Source organism: Vigna unguiculata, chromosome 3, assembly GCF_037176805.1.
Source record: "Vigna unguiculata cultivar grain cowpea cultivar isolate G323 ecotype 2 chromosome 3, ASM3717680v1, whole genome shotgun sequence".
NCBI lineage: Eukaryota > Viridiplantae > Streptophyta > Magnoliopsida > Fabales > Fabaceae > Vigna > Vigna unguiculata.
In genome coordinates this window covers 54,291,226-54,308,106 of record NC_140794.1, presented here as the reverse complement: position 1 = coordinate 54,308,106, position 16,881 = coordinate 54,291,226, and the positions used below count along the sequence as shown (strand labels likewise).

The 16,881-nt window shown below is 27.9% G+C and overlaps 1 protein-coding gene across 1 annotated transcript; it reads right to left on the bottom strand.

Moving 5' to 3' along the window:
• Positions 1 to 11,945: 11,945 nt before the first annotated feature.
• On the bottom strand, positions 11,946 to 16,008 carry LOC114178394 (acid beta-fructofuranosidase). The gene is made up of 7 exons (XM_028064258.2): positions 15,423 to 16,008; positions 14,826 to 14,834; positions 13,385 to 14,241; positions 13,033 to 13,194; positions 12,686 to 12,921; positions 12,469 to 12,556; positions 11,946 to 12,368 (listed from the first exon to the last, which is right to left on the bottom strand). The coding sequence occupies exons 1-7, from the start codon at positions 15,808 to 15,810 to the stop codon at positions 12,159 to 12,161; spliced, it is 1,950 nt and encodes a 649-aa protein (XP_027920059.1). The 5' UTR covers positions 15,811 to 16,008; the 3' UTR covers positions 11,946 to 12,158.
• Positions 16,009 to 16,881: the final 873 nt, after the last annotated feature.

Below are 16,881 nucleotides of genomic sequence, written 5' to 3'. Positions count from 1 at the left end.
TCTCTTTTAAACTTAGAAAATCAATTTATTAGATAAGTTTACTGTTATTTATATATTCTAAATTTATTTTATTGTTATTTATATATTCTAAATTTATTTTATTTTTAATTGATGTGAAACTTTTAACAAAATTGGTTTGAACGTTTGAATAATGTAAAATTAGATACACCCCTGTCGAATAATTAAAACTTGTTTGCAAAAAATAATAAACAAAAACCCTTTATTCTATTTTTTATTAATAAGTTTAGGAGTTGTTAGAAACAATATTTTCTATCAATTGTGTTTCCACTAGTTTTTGATAAAGTATTTAATTCTTTGCAAAGTTTAATAAATCGGTAAAGTCTGCTAATTTTTTGTTATTACACGAAATTTTTCTTGGAAGTTTGTTATAAAGTTTTGAAAGAAAATAAATTCTTTTACTATTTTTTTTAATTTTAATTAATAATTAAATTTTTTGTGGATAATTATTTCTTACAAAATTATACAATTGTAAATATTTTTTTACAATTTTTTTTGTGAAAAATATTTTATACAAATTTTTTCACAAAAATATTGATAGTAATTTTTTGTAATTTTTTTATAAAAAATTTGTAGTACTTTTAAAAAAAATTTAACAGAAAATATAAGTTCTTTTTACCGTGAATCGAACCTTCTCGACTAAAAATGAATAAAAAACAAAAATAAGGTGCAAATTAGGTTTTGAAGAGTGAAACTTTGGAAAAAAAAAAAACAATACGGTTGATTAGTACACTTCGAAAGGGAAAGGGTATTTTGAAAAGCTATGCTTTAACACGTGATTTAAATAAACGATAATTGAAGAACAGGTAAAGACAATTGATAAGAAAAAACTAGATTCTAACAATTAAAAAGAAAAAAAAAGGACTTTAATTCAATTATAAACATTAACATTAAAATGATACAAAAAATTATAATTGAGACAGTAGAAGTAAATAAATATATATTTGATTAATACAGTTTGAGAAACTTTACAGGTTTCAACTGTTTATAAAAGAAAAAAGTTTGAAGATTTTTGTTGAAAAAAAAAATCTAATTATTGATAAAGAAGGTAGAGTTGTTATTGTGGGGGGGTGAGTTAGTAATTGATGGTGAGGTGTGGACATAATTTTACTTATGCTTTTTGTAAGCAGGGTGGGTGTGAGGAGGGAAAGGAAAATAATTAGTAATGGATTAGGATAATTCCATGTCCTTTGGAGAATTAAGCACGCCAAAAAAGTTAAAAAAAAAAAAAGAATTATTATTTGAAGATTAAAATAAAAGGAGTAAGTTGTTTTGGAGTTTAGTTTTGCGTTGGCATGAGTAAAATAAATAAATAAATGAGAGGAAATTGCGTACAAGTTTTGAAACAGCAGCATGGCAATTGAAGGGGTCATGTGATTGAAATGCTATTAAAAGCGCATTGAGATGGGACAACAGACTGTAAAGTTGGTGGTTGGAGAAATTATAATGCTATTCTACTCATCATTCAAGGACACTTACCCAATCCTCTAGGACTCTTCATTATATCAACCTTAAATATATATATATAATTTAATCACCCATGTCTCACCAATTCTTAGTTAAATTTTTAAGTCAAAAACCTATTAAACTGTTTTTTTATATAAATAATTAAGATTTTTTTTTTCATTTTTATGTTCTTTTCTTGATATCTTTTAATTTTATATTTAAGAATGTGTTACTCGTCTCGCTACATGGATATTTACGGTAATGACAAAATCAACCGATCAAATAATATCTAACTAGAAATAATAAAACCAAATAAATAGATCAGATGTAGGTATTTCAAGATGTTAGTCAAATGTCTTAGGTAGAAGTTTGTAATCTTTCTGCTTATCAATTAAAGTTATGATCCTTGTTGGGGACTTTAAAATTGAATTAGGTATTAACCAAGTGAATTGTGAATGTTGTAGACAAAAAATCTTAGAACATAAAATGCATGATTCGGGAGACATGAGTCATTAAACTTGAGTTCAACAAGGAAGAACTTAGATTACTAACTAAACTCTGGTTTAACATGTTTTCCTAGAGATCCTATTAGACATAAAGTGGATTTAATCGTAAATTTTATTTTATAAGTCCATTTTTTAAAGTTGAATTAAAATTAAAGTTCAATTTTTAATATATTATCATAATCATTCAAAGTTTGTTTTAATCAGATTTATTATTTGTTAGACCTATTGTGTCAAGTGTTATCGGGCCATTATCAGACAATTCATTAAAATATAGTCTCATGCTTGAAATATATATATAAGGATGACAAAGTAATTCGTACATGTAATGATGTAATCAATAGCGGATCTTGACCCAGAGTTTTGGAGGGGTCAGAGTAATATAATTCTCTGATAATTTGATTGGATCATTAGTATAACGCTTTAAATGATGACTCTTCTATAAAATAATTGGATCCTTAAATTGTTAGATTGGATCATTAGTATAAGACTTTAAATGCTTTGAAAGATGTGAAGAAGGATAAGAAAAAAGTATAATTTATTTTGTTTTCATCTTTACGTATAACTTCCCTTAAATCACTTTCACAAAATGAATCTATTATGTTATTGTTCATCGTTATACTTTCTTTTAAATATATTAACAAATAATTTATCATAATCTAATAAAAGATTGAGAGACATAATTATTAGAAAAAAATATATTATAATCAATTCACAATTAAAAATGGTGGTAAAAAACACATAATACATTGTTTTTTGCTTCTATAATCATAAAAATGAGTATACAAAAGGCTTATGAGATAAAAAATAATTTTAATAACTATTAAACTAAGGCAAGAGAGAGTTACATTTTTTTTTCTTCAAGGAACAAAAGAAACAAATGAGAAATGAGAGCAAAAATAATGAGTATGTGTCTAACTTCATTTTTTTTTCTTCAAAAACAATAAAAAAACATGAGTGAGAGACGAGTACAATTTTGTAAAAAAATTAAAAAGGAAATGACAGAAAAAAACAAAAAGTATCTTAATAAATGTTTAGTTTAATTACTCTTTTAGTTACTGTTTTCAAATATGAGTCTCAATTTAGTTCCAATTTTTTAGTCACAATTTGATATTTTTAGACGAAAAGAGAAACCAAAAGAGTAATTAAACCTAAATATATTTTTTATTATATTTGATTTTATGTTTTTATTACTTATTAACATTAAATGTTGTATTTTATAAAAGAAATAAAAAGATACAATTTAATTTCTATCAATTTTTAAAATATACAATCTATAATTTTAAAAATTTAATTTTTTTTAAGAATTTCAAACATATGTATATAATTTTAAAAAAATAAAAAACATTTGGAGGGCCATGGCCTTCCCCGCTACCATGATGCTCCGCCGCGGGATGTAATGGATATTAAATTAATATCTTTAATGAACACTCATGAGTAATTTATATTTGTATTTAATTACTCGCTTGTTGTTGGAGTAGGTATGAGTACCGTGATATTTAACATGCAAATACTTGGTACTTACTAATAATTATTTGCCAAATTATGACATGTTTTTATTTTTATGTTTTATTTAAATTATGAAATTGAAGTTATTTTTATAAAAGATTAATGATTAAAATTTATACTTTGACACAAATGATTTAAATTTGATTTTTAGAATGACCAAATTTATTTGCATTAATAATTTATTGAGTAATTTGATTCAAATTGTACTTAAAACTTAAAAATTTGACATTTTTTTTTAATTTTAGTGATCAAAATAAAATTATTAGTGAAAAAATATTAATTATGAAATAATTGTTTAAAATTTGACAAGTTTTTATTTTTATTTTTTATTTAACTTAGGAGATTGAAGTTATTTTGAAAAAGATTAATGATTAAAATTTATACTTTGACACAAATCATTTAAATTTGCTTTTTAGAGTGACCAAATTTATTTGCATTAATAATTTTTTAGTAATTTGATTTAAATTGTACTTAAAAATTATTTTTTTATCTAATTTTATATTTTAAAAATTTATTTTTAAATAATTTTATTTAAATTTTTAAAAAATAAAATATAAAAATATTTGTGGGTAGATATGGATACCAGCTGGTATAGAAAATATCATGAACATTATTTTAGATAACGGGATAATTTTTTTCAAATAGGGGTAGATAGCAGGTAAGGACTACCTGTATCTGATCCGACCCATTGTCATATATATGTATATATACCTTGACATGATGGGTGTATTAAAGATAAATAAGGTTGATTTATAATATATAAGTGGGTACAAATCTCAAATTATAATTCGATTTTAAAGGTTGAGTTAGACTAGCTTTGATGGTTTGAGACAAGATTGTTAAGTTTTAGGTTTAAATACTAATTTAATCATGTTTTTGTTGAATTTGTTGGATGTATCCTATTTTCGTTTTTTGTTCAATAAAGTCTAAATTGTCGTCAATTTAGTATTTTTTTTGTAACATCATTTAAAAAGTTGACAACATGTGAACAAAACATGTCACATATAAGTTTGTGGTCTTTTTGTTTTTTTTTCCTTAATTTAAAAAAAAAAAATTGTTTACATGACAAATTAGCATCGCGCCACGTCGTGGTATCAATGTCATGTGAGTATGGATGATAAATCAATTCCTCTCTGTGGGTATTGTTTGAACTCATTCCCATTTTAACAGAAAATTCCCGCATTGACTAGGTATAGATATGGTTAATACCTGATTTTTTCAATTGGGTATGGGGATGGAGATGTATATGTACATATCCGTCTCGTCCTCGTCCCCAAACCCGCCATAATACCTAGCCATACTTTTATTCTCATTTCTGTTTAAATTATTAATATATATATATATATATATATATATATATATATATATATATATATATATATATATATATATATGCATGTGTGCGTGTGCGCGCGCGTGCGTATGCGTGTGTATATATATTACACATTTTCCATTTTTTAGTTTTTATAATATTTTGGTTTGTCATGAAATTCATTCATATTTTGAGGAAATGTTTCCTCTTATCACAACCTTTCTTCAAATGATGTATGTCAATTAAATATTTTGTATGTTTCACCTTTGGATATTTCTACTTTAAAAAAATGTATTTATTGTGTTTTTTTTCATATGAAATGCATAAACCTTTCATTTACTAGTTAATATAAGAAATTTATGTTCTTTAATCTCTTATTATTAATTTTCATTTCATTTGAAAAGCTCTTTTGGTTTGCTAAAACAATTTTTATTATCTCTAATAGTTCAACTAGGTTGATATTTGAAATATTTTTATAATTGGCATTATCATGTTTTTATTTTAGTTTACTTTTATGTTTAATTGTTATTTTATTTTTGAATTTTATTTGGTATTTTAGGTTTTATTCAATAAACATGGAAAGATAAATGTTTGGGTTATATTTTGCAAGAGATATGGGAAGATCATCAACAAAATGAGAAGAATTGAAGAATAGTTCGAGAATATGGAGTTCCAGAAGATAAAAAATATATACCCAACATGAAATTTCAGTACAAAATAAAATACAAAGGTGAGGTCCAATTCAGTTTTCGCATCATTCACCCAACTAAGGACCACTCGTTCTGCAAATAATGCTTAGTTCGTTTAGCAAGTCAATGTGCATAATGAACTACACATTTCAAAAAATCTATAAATTGAGGATCTAAATGTGGTCATAAACACACTTGGAGAGAAAGAAACTTGATCCATATACATTGGACAGTAAAAGGACATCTTGAAGGTTGAAGGCATTCAATTTCATCATCAATCTAATGTTCAGTATGTTTAGGAGTAACTAATTCCTTCCTTCACGAGCTTAGGTGTAATGTATTCTTAAGTCTCTGTGTATTCTTCATTCAATATAATTTTTTTCCATCACCTCTTACATTTTATTTTTGTTTTAACTGCATAGTCTATGAATTTTGCACGTGCGGGAGTACCAACTGATCCAAAAGATAGTTTAGAAAACTTGATTATGATCTTCAACTTGCATACTCTGGATATGGTGCATATGTGAGAGTATCAGTTGATCTAAAAGATAGTTTGGGAAACCTAAGTGGGATAAAATAGTTAATTGATTTCACATGCTAGAGATAGATGTGGTCATTAATGATTCCTAAACATCAACGTATTGGTCATTAATGCAAACTTAATAGTAAAAATTGATAGATACAATTTTTATTATTCAAGTTTATACTTGTCTGTGACAAAATTGAGGCTTGTTACAAAATATGAGTGTGACAAAAATAGGATTACTTTGTATGAAATCATGAAAACAATCTCGATGAATCTTTTATCTAATACTTTTCTAAATCAAGTTTATTGTTTTTAGCAAATTTCTGATTAAGTTTTTATTTTTATTGCTGAATTTATTTTCTTATATAGACCATGATTTTTATTCGTACGTTTATTAGTAAATTGTCCATTATTTTAAATCACATTAGTTTCCGTGAGAATGATATCTGGTCTTGTCTATTGTATTACTTGTGTGATTTGGTACACTTGTCAATTTCGTAACAGTTTTCTTATGATATTTTTTATCTTATCATACCCTTAATTATAATTTTTTTTTCTTTGTGTGATTTCATTCAATGGTCTGTTAAGTTGTTTCTAAAACACACACGTGATCATTTTTTAAATGTTTTTATTTGTTGTTTATTTTTATTATGTAGAATGTTGTTTTGATATTTTTTATATAATTATTTTCATTTTATAACTCATTATCATAAGTGTAATTTCATAACTCTAATTGTATAAATAAATCTTAGTTACTAAAATATAATAATTTAATGTAATTGCCATGAATATTTTTTATCACCATTCAACATATATTGAAGTTCAAAAGATGAAATATCTATATTAAATTTTAACTATTATTGGTTTAATCTTTGTTCTTTGTGTCATTTTGATTAAGTGGTGTATTATAATTTTTACTAGTGTATAAAAAAATAGTTCATTAGAACTTAAAAAATTGAAATAAAGAGACATTTAAAATATTTTTTTAGTTTGAATATTTGTTTTCCTTTTATATTTTTTAAGAAATGTTTTTAAAATTTTATCAACTAGGTTTTATTGACGTTTGCAAATTTGAAAAAGTTTTGGTTCTCATCAAAGTTTACTTGATAATCTAATTTGAAATGAATACAATTATATTTTCTTTCTAAATATTTGATATTGAAGAAATCACCCTCTTTTTGACATTGAATATTTTATTATGTTTTCTTTTTCATTATTTTTTTATTAATTTTATAAAAAATAATTACTTGATTGAAAGAAAAAGAAAGCGGGTACGAGTACGAGTCCAAATATATACCCGTTATCCGGTGGATTTGGAGATGTGACAAAAGTTTGATACCCGTTGAATTTGAGTTAGGTATGGGGATGAGTTTTTTATTTGGGAATGGGTATCGGATAATGAAACTCGTCCCTGTCCTACCTCATTGTCATTCCTACATGTGAGTGTCAATGTCACGTGTTATGACATTAACAAAGTGTACCAAATCGTACATGTAATAAAATGAATAAGTACAAATATTGTTTTCCTACATAGGCTCACGTTATTTAGAAAAACTATATGATTATTCACTAATTTAGGCGAAAAAATTTGAATGATGAAAATAATTAATTTTTAGGAGAATAATTCTAAGATCTTGAATGCATCCAAATTTATGAAAGTACTTATGCGGTAAAGACTTTAGTGTGGTTAGATTTCATGCACCAAATCAATAAGAAAACAATAAAATATATATTTCTAATTCCTACTCTAACATTCACACCACTATTTAAAATCTAATGTCTTAGAGACAAGTCTAAATTTAATAATAAAAACCCTAATGTCTTAGATCTTTTTATTAAATGTCTATATTAAGCATTTAATTCAGATGCTTTGACTAGCTAACCTTTAAGCTATATGTCATGATGAAAAATCAATTAGTTGTTCTATCCTATTCGAGGTTCCAACATCGAGTCCAATAATCAAATACTCATAAATATGTAATCAATAGTTCATGAAGTTAATAACAAGAATACGAGAATAGAACATAAGAGTAATAAAAAAATAAATATATTGAATAACAAATATCACAGTTAAGATACATTGCGTCCAACCCCTATAAATAAGGGAGTTAGTTACTTTTGTATATTCTGAACACTAAAAAAGAATAATGATGAATGTCTTCAGCTTTCAAAATGATTGTCCACCTCCAAAGATTGAATTTCAACTTTGTAAGACTTTCTATTTCCATAAACACACATCTCAATGGACTAGACCTAAAAGTTGTACTTAATTTTGTAACTGAAGTAACAAACTTTAGATAATTGATTTTATTGATAATTGAAAATTCTTTAATCTTTAGTAATTTTCACTTATCTACAAACTTATAAACCAAATACTTATCCTTTTCAATTTTTTAAATAAAACCTTAATTATCTAATAAAAGATAAAATACTTATCTATTTTAGAATTATCTAATAAAATCTGAATTATCTAATAAAAGATAAGATATTTATCTTTTCTAAATTTATTTAATAAATCCTTAATTATTTAAAAAGATAATAATAAAAATATCAATAAAATATAAAAGTAACAAAAAAATATATAATAATGTCAATTATCCCCACGTGTGAGTGTGAGTGTTAGCCCTACGTGTCAGTGCCAATCTAGTCCCTTTATATAAACATTACACTGATATTAATTAAATATTTCTTAAATTACTTTTAAATCAACTCTAACTATACTAACGATAACACAAGCGTCACAACACTTGTGTGTTTGCATTTTTTTATTTTCATAAAAAATTGAGTTAAGATCAATAAAGAATATATAATTAATTTTTAAAATAATTGTTAAATGAAAAATTAGAAAAATAAAATGTGTACATAAAATAAGTTTTTTAAAATAAGTTTTAAAGACATAAGAGATTTTTAGAATAACAGTTAAAGGTAAACAATTTATAAAAAAATTAATTATTAAAATAATAATTAAAGATAAAATAGAAAAAATTAGATACAAACACAAAAAAGAATATATATATATATATATATATATTATAAATTATTAAAATATAATTGTTAAATTTATGTTTTATTTTTGCTGTCGGTAAAAAAAATGGGGTTAGAATTGATTTAAAAGATAAAATGAGTTAATTGTTGTTATAAAAAAAAATAACAAAAATAAGATGTTTTTACTTCAATTATATGTAATTATTTTATATGCAAATTCTAAAGCATATATGATTGAATAAAAAGTATTACTTGCAATTATTTTTAAATTAAATTATTTACATTAAAAGGACATAATCTCAACTTCAGGGCTAGTTAAATAGTTTAAGATGAGCTTCATTTGGACCAGGATTTTAATAACTTCAAATCTAATTCTATTCATGAGCTATTTTAGATAAGTTTATCATATGAATACTTCTTTTGAATAAGGTATATATATATATATATATATATATATATATATATATATATATATATATATATATATATATATATATATATATATATATAAAAACAAACATAATTCTGCAAGTGGATTATTTTACTTTTAAGAGTTATATTACCGGTAATGTATTCATGTAATGACCTGTAAATGAGGTTCTAGATATTATTTTTTAAGTTTTTATTATGTTTATTATATTCACTATTTATTTTATAATTTAAAAATAAAATAAAATAAAGACTAAAGTTAAACCTCGGTCTAATGTAAATTATTTTAAATTGGATATGATTCAAACAAAATTAAATTTTAAATATATTTTAAAAAACAATTTTTTTCTCCTAATTTATTGCTACCTATTGAGACAGAGAAAAATTATCACAAAAATAAACTTGAAGATCGAACCGGAAACAAATATATTAAAACAAATATATAATTAACATATCAAATATTGAAAATACTAAATTAGATTTATATTTAATTATATTTCATTTATCTTTTTCTCTTATAAAGGAATTCAATTCAGATTTTTTTTTTCTTTTAAACGAGTTAAATTGTTTCTTCATTCAATTTAAAATTAGTATAAATTTTAATATAATAACATTTAAAAATTACTACAAGATAATACTTACAAGAAGTATATTTTTAAGTGCATAATCAATTAAGTGACGATTTTTTGTCGCTACAACATAACAATAATATTCAAAAACTAAAAAAAAAAAAAACTCTTTCGCTAAACATGAAAAATTTCATATTTGATTTATCTCGGTATTGTTTCATGCATTTGGATTAAAAATTATAAATTTCAGGACAAGTAAAAGTAAGGCATGATTCCTTGAGTGTATGAATTTGAGAAACAAGAGCGAATATATTTGAGTGGATATGACAGTGAATTATATGTTTTTTTTAAACGATTTAGAGGTGATTGTGAATGAATTTAGAAATAAAATTTGTGAGAGTTTATGAATGATTTGATTAATGTAATAACAATAATATTAAAAAAAATTCCTTCAATAAACATGAAAAATTTCGTATTTGATTTCTCTTGGTATTGTTTCATGCATTTGGATTAAAACATCCAAAATTTGAGGACAAGTAAATGTAAGGGCATGTTCCCTTGAGTGGATGAGTTTGAGTGAGAGAGAATGGATGTGTTTGAGTGGATATGAGAGTGAATTGTTATATTTTTTAAGAGATTTAGAGGTGATTGTGAGTGAATTTGAAAATAAATTATAAAAGATATAAAAGATAGATTACCATATTGTCCTTTATGTAATAAATAGTATAAATTAGTATTTGTAGGAATTATAATTTTTTTTTAAAATTTTTTTACTACTACAATTGAAAGAAATAAATTATAGAAATTAATAAAATAATTTAATTTTTTCGTATTCCATTTGTAAAAAATGTTACAAAGCAATTAATAAAATAATTTAATTTTTTTCATCTAGATCTCTAGATCATGTTCCAAATAACAAGGAATTTGATATACCATGTTGGAATCAGTTGTATGTTGGTAATTTTGGGTCATAAATATATATGATACATATTTTAATGTGTTAGAGCCATATTTATTAAGCCAAATAATTAAGTGACATAACTAAATTAATGTTTTGGCTAAAGACATACGTCATGAAAATAATAATAGTGTAGAGACCATAAAGTAATTTATAATTTGATGAGGGACCAAATTAGGAATACTAAATCTTAAAGTAATTAACCTAATTAGGTTATTTAAAGGGTCATGATCCCCTTCTAAAAACACATAAGTTTTTATTCCTGATTTGTTCTCTCTATCCCCATCAGTATCAGGAGAGAAAATCTATAAAAAAATACAGGTGTTCTACAAAAGGAAGATCAGAGGACCAACAATGCTCTAACGATATTATCATTATGTCAAATTTAGATACTTTTGCATTCAGTTTACAGATCCACTGATCGATCCTCTTACTCTCCAACTTCACCAGATTGCTACATACATTTATGTGATCCAAGATAAAATGATCTTTCCTCCGATAACCCCTCAAATCTGTTCATAACACACAAAATTACAAAATTGATGCATCCCGCAAATTAGTACTTTCACTCGTCCTCAATTCAACTCAAACGAACGTTCAAATAATCTATTAATTTATCTTCTCTTTTCCTTTCAAATGGAGAATCTTTTCAAGCGAACATAGCACAAGGCTCAAGAAGATATTCTAGATAAAGAATAATTTTTATAATACACCTTCAATTATTAATTAAATATTCTAGATGAGAAATAGTCAGCTATATATTCTTTTATTACCGTTTTGGACTGTGAATGAATTAAAGTTACTAACGATGTTAGTTTTAAAGGAAAAGAAGGATGACATTAATCGAATTCACCAGATAAAAAGTTAAGAAAATAAAAGCCAAACTAAATAAAAAAAGAATAAGGTGAATGTCCAGAAGTATAATTTTACCTTTAACAAAATACAATAAATAATTTTTATTATACCTGGACTCAAAACTCATAAAAAAAAGGTGAAAAAGATTTTACAGAGAATCGAAGAACATTAAAATTATATTTCATTGAGAAACATCTGATCAATATAATTGGGCAAAAATGAAAGAATGGACGTTGAACAAGAACCCATCACTTTATCTGGGTTTAAGGGAAGGTCATTACAGTTGTTGATAAGCACATATTGCCATGTTCTCCAATCCTTCGTGACTATAAATCTTTCATCTTCAATTTTAATTAACTTTAGCTCTTCTGATCTGGGTCGAATGGGAATGGCCGTATAAACGCAGAATTCATTTGCCAAACTTTGAGTGAGGCTGTCACAGTGGCCTCAGTAGCATTGTTGAACAAGAATATTCTAGCAGCTCCATAGATTGCCTTTGTTGGATAAACCCTAGATGTCACACACGTTCTTCCACCTTGAGCAAAGCTTTCAACAATAGAATGGTCCACCTAAAATGAACATTCATTAGTTAATCTGGTTAACATGCGCAAGATATGTGTTTTCTTGAGCAAGAAAACAATAGAAAACTTAAAGGAACAACTCAATTACCAGCATCCGTAAGGAAAACTTTTCGCCTTTAAGTACTGGAACAACGCTCCCAAGTATTTGCTTGCGAACATCATTTGCCTGAGAAGACCTACCAAGACAACGTACCAGATTCTTCAATATTGAATTTATGAAAATCTAGTGCAAAGTTATTTTCTTTCTCTATCTCAGAATATTGGATAACTTTCAAGTTCAGAATTAACAAATAGTAGTCCAATACCTTGATTGATCAGAGCAAAATGAAGTCCTAAGATTTCCATTTCTTCCTTTAATGACATAGAAATACACCGGAGTATACTCAGAAAGCCCCTGATCAGCCAAAACCAGAAGACCAAAAGGTCCCAAGGCACCACGTTGTGCAGCTCCACCACTGCTGCTGCATGTGAACTCCTCATTGGATTCACCTGTTTTCTCTAGGGATTCCTTGTCTATCTCAAACTCCGCAACAACGTCCAACTGTTGCATTGGTACAAACAATGTCTCTTAATTCAGATTCACCTTTGTTCATGTATAGCTAAAAATTTGACAGCTTTAGAAACTTTTTATATGTATATCATGAACACAAACCTGTGTGGCTGTTTCAACATCTAGTGACACCACTGACCCTGGTTTAGCCTTCAAACTTTTGAATTCATCACTTCTCAATCTCAAACTCTCCACCTCAGCAACAGGCCACTGAAGTAAGTTGCTGCCAGTCTTCGTATCAAGACTCACAGTTCTTGGAATACTCTGTACAATCAAAATTTAACAATGCCATTACCAACTAATTATAAAGTCAGAAAACACATCATCTATCATAAGTTAACTCATTTTTACAATATTTATCCTAAAAGACATAGTTATGGTTTTATTATATTGATGAAATTCTTAGGTGTGTATTATATAAAAAATTAAACTTTTATATCATATATAAATGTACCTGAACTGAAGCCCAACCTTTGGTGACATCTGCATATTCACTGTCAGATTCTCCAATCCAACCCCACAAAATTCTCCTATCCTTGTGCTGATCATAAAATGTCTTGGATGCATAGAATATTCCATAGTCATACCTTAAACCAACTCCAACATCATTCTTAACATCATCTGGTGTGAACAAAACTTTGTTTTCATCGTAAGTCCCAATGGCGTAGTAATCATGTCTATCATCATCCAGGCTGACCTTCATGACATGCTTGACCTCAGCCCCATTAACAGAGGTATCCAATCCATTTCCATTTTTCTTGGACACAGGGAAGAAGTCCACACACTCCCACATGCCAGTGCCAGGGACAGCTCGAAGCAACCCCTCCTTAAGCTCATAGGTCTTGAAATCCTCAGTGTCATAAACCAAAGCAACGCCAGTTTTATTAAGCTTGGATCCTATGGTTATGCGCCACTTTCCTTCAGAGGTGAGCCATGCAGTTGTAGGGTCACGAAAGTCCTTGGCACCAATTCCTGGTGGTGGGACCAAAACTGGGTTCTCGGGGTGTTTGATCCAATCCAGAAGCAGAGGGTCAGAGGGGTCAGCAGGGTATGCAAGGTTTTGAACTTGCACTGACTCGTTGGTGGAACCTGTGTATAACATGATGATTTCACCATTTGGTAAGATGGTGGCTGAGCCTGTCCACACGCCTTGTTTGTCATACCATTGATCAGCCACCATTGCTAATGGAAGGTGAAGCCAATGGATCATGTCCCTTGACACCGCGTGTCCCCAAACTATGTCACCCCAAACTGCACCGTTCGGATTGTATTGGTAGAAAAAGTGATACCATCCCTTGTAGTACATAGGACCTGAGATGCATAAACAAGACATCTTTGGATTCAGGGAAGGAATAAAATAAATCGAAGTCAAATTATATTTGTTTTGTTTTTTAAATATACTTTTACTTCTCCTAAAATAAAAGATACGAGGTTTTATTTATTTATTTTATTATAAATATTTTAAACTAATGACTTGATTTTATTTCCAATTCTTTTATAAATTTCAAGTGTATTTTACGTCATCTTATTTTATTTCATATTATTTAACTCGTTGTCATATATTCAACTTTATGTGGGCCCTCTGGTAATCCAATTTCCCACGTTGTGTCGTGGAAAAAGTTATTTGCTTCTAGATTAGTAGTAATGGATAATTTTGTGAGACTTGCTAAACCATAATAATAGATGCCAAAATCCAATTGAACTCCCAGACCCCGCTAAACTTTAACTCGGTCCCAGTATTTATTTGGCTGCTATCAATCAGTGCGTTGAAGGAGACAATTCTTTATTAAGAAAAATGGTGGCAATTCAACGCGAAATACTCAAATCAGAAGAAAAAAATTAGCAACGAATTAAACCGAATTACGCAAACTTTGCAAGGGAGAGGAGTTTCTTACCATTCGGATCTGAAGCAGAGCAAATCAGGTTCCCCCATCAGTCCAAGCCACAGTCATCAAACAAAAAAAAAAATAACAGAGACAGTAGTTAGCTTGAGATAAAATACAATTACGTAGAAACATCCACCAGTATTCACAATTTTTTAATTCAAAAAAACACTCCGACAAAACGGGATTTGACCCCATCAAAAACACTTTTTTGTAAAAGAAAAAAAAAGATGATTTTTTATTGGCTAAACCTTGATTAATTATTGTCCTTATCACTTTTGATAGGGCTCTTTTTCCAAGTAGAAAACCCACGGAATCCTAATCGATATTCCCTTTTCGTTTAACTACAAAATGACATCTCTAAAAAGTGAATAACAAAAAACAAAACAGAGGTTTCAATCGTAAAGAAAATTTATTACACGATACGAGAAAACTATTCAGGCTAATCCAATATCACACATAATCAAAACGTTCCATCTTAATAAAATCAAATAAAGTGTGACCTGGATATTGGTTAGGTAGAAATTGAAGACAATAAAAACGTGTTGATTTCGAATCAAAGAATTTTAGTTGGGGTAAGAAACGAAACAAGAAAACGAAAAGAATTACCGTTCATCCAGTTTTTCTCTGGCTGGAAATGAAAAGAAGTTCTCTGCCAAGACAGCATGCTATTGTCCCAAGGAAATGCTTCGGAAGCTCCTCCTTCACCGGCGAATAACAAGTTCAATGACTTCTCCGACACGCCGGAAGAAACACCCCTTGAAACAGGGTACCATTTAGAAGAAGGCAGCGATGTGGGACTTTGGTGTTCTTGTTGATGGTTGGATGCAGGCGATGAAACGTGAGCATGAGGCACGTTGGAGGCCCTGTAACCCCCATAAGCGACGAGGGAAGAGAGGAAGAGCAAGCCGAAAACGACGAGAAGAAGGTCCTTGCGAGTGGTTGGGGTTGGAGCGGCGTGAGAGGAAGTAGGTAACAATGGTTTATGATGTTCCATGGTGAGAAAGAAAAGATGAGGGGCAGAGGAAGTGGTTGTGAATGAAAGAGAGAAAAGAGAGAAAGAGAGAATGAGTAATTGGGGGTGGTGTGTTATGAGTTGTAGGCAGAGACAGCATGCATGTGTGTGGGGATTGGATTGGGTTGGAAGTGTGTGCAGAAGGTAGATAGGTGGGTTCAAAAGTGAATGGGATGAGAGAGGCTTTTCCTCACATTAGCACATTTTATAGGACTCGGATCCCAGAGTCTGGAGAAAACCAGCACTGATAGGGATGTCAAACACAGATTCGAAGACTAATAAAATAATTTTTTTAGCAGAAAAATGTATAATTTTATAAGATTTTGGTTTCTTATTATTTGAAAAAACTATTTTTTCAGAATGTCTGTGACATGAACCATATGAATTGTTGAGGACTGGATGAGGTGGATGGGATGGGCCCCAGGTGGAGGTTCGGACTCACAGATCCATGTCGGGGACATTCACATGCATAGGTGGGGTTCAAGACTACAATTTCCTAATGCAATGATTCTTCATTGTCTTTGTCTTGTTCTTAGTTGAATGTTAAGTGTGTGTGATTAAGGATGGTAATTCGGCAAATTTTGGTACACTTTGGTCTGGTTTCTGTGTTTCTTCAAAAACTTTCTGCATTTGGATTCATACTTAGGTGATAATAATTTTAATAGGAGTATTTTTTTTTTTTTTTGTTAAGAGTTTAATTGTATACCTACATTGCATTCATCACTTACATTTTTATTAACAAAAGTTTTTTAATACCCCAACCCAAATTCTTATTCATATCCAAAGTGTTAATTAATAAGAAAGAGGTAAAATGATGTGTCAAAAAAAAGAAAAGAAGATAGAAGGACTTTATTGAGAGCTAATTTTTCATCATTTTACTTTCTTTTAAGACATTTCATAATATTAAGATTTACATTATATAATTTGTAAAAGGTAAGTAATTAATATCGCAGACATGCTTCTAGAGTGCTCAATTTGTTAAGTTTCTTAAAATATTTTTACCAAAACTGAATAATTAAAACTATATGATTAAAATTATCTTCATACTCAATC

Excerpts from the sequence above, each read along its gene's own strand:
- LOC114178394 (XM_028064258.2), bottom strand. The coding sequence starts at position 15,810 with ATGGAACATCATAAACCATTGTTACCTACTTCCTCTCACGCCGCTCCA. Across the intron at positions 13,195-13,384 it reads AAGGTTGGGCTTCAGTTCAG|AGTATTCCAAGAACTGTGAG; the intron begins GTACATTTATAT and ends TTGATTGTACAG. Across the intron at positions 12,369-12,468 it reads AGTTTTCCTTACGGATGCTG|GTGGACCATTCTATTGTTGA; the intron begins GTAATTGAGTTG and ends TGTTCATTTTAG.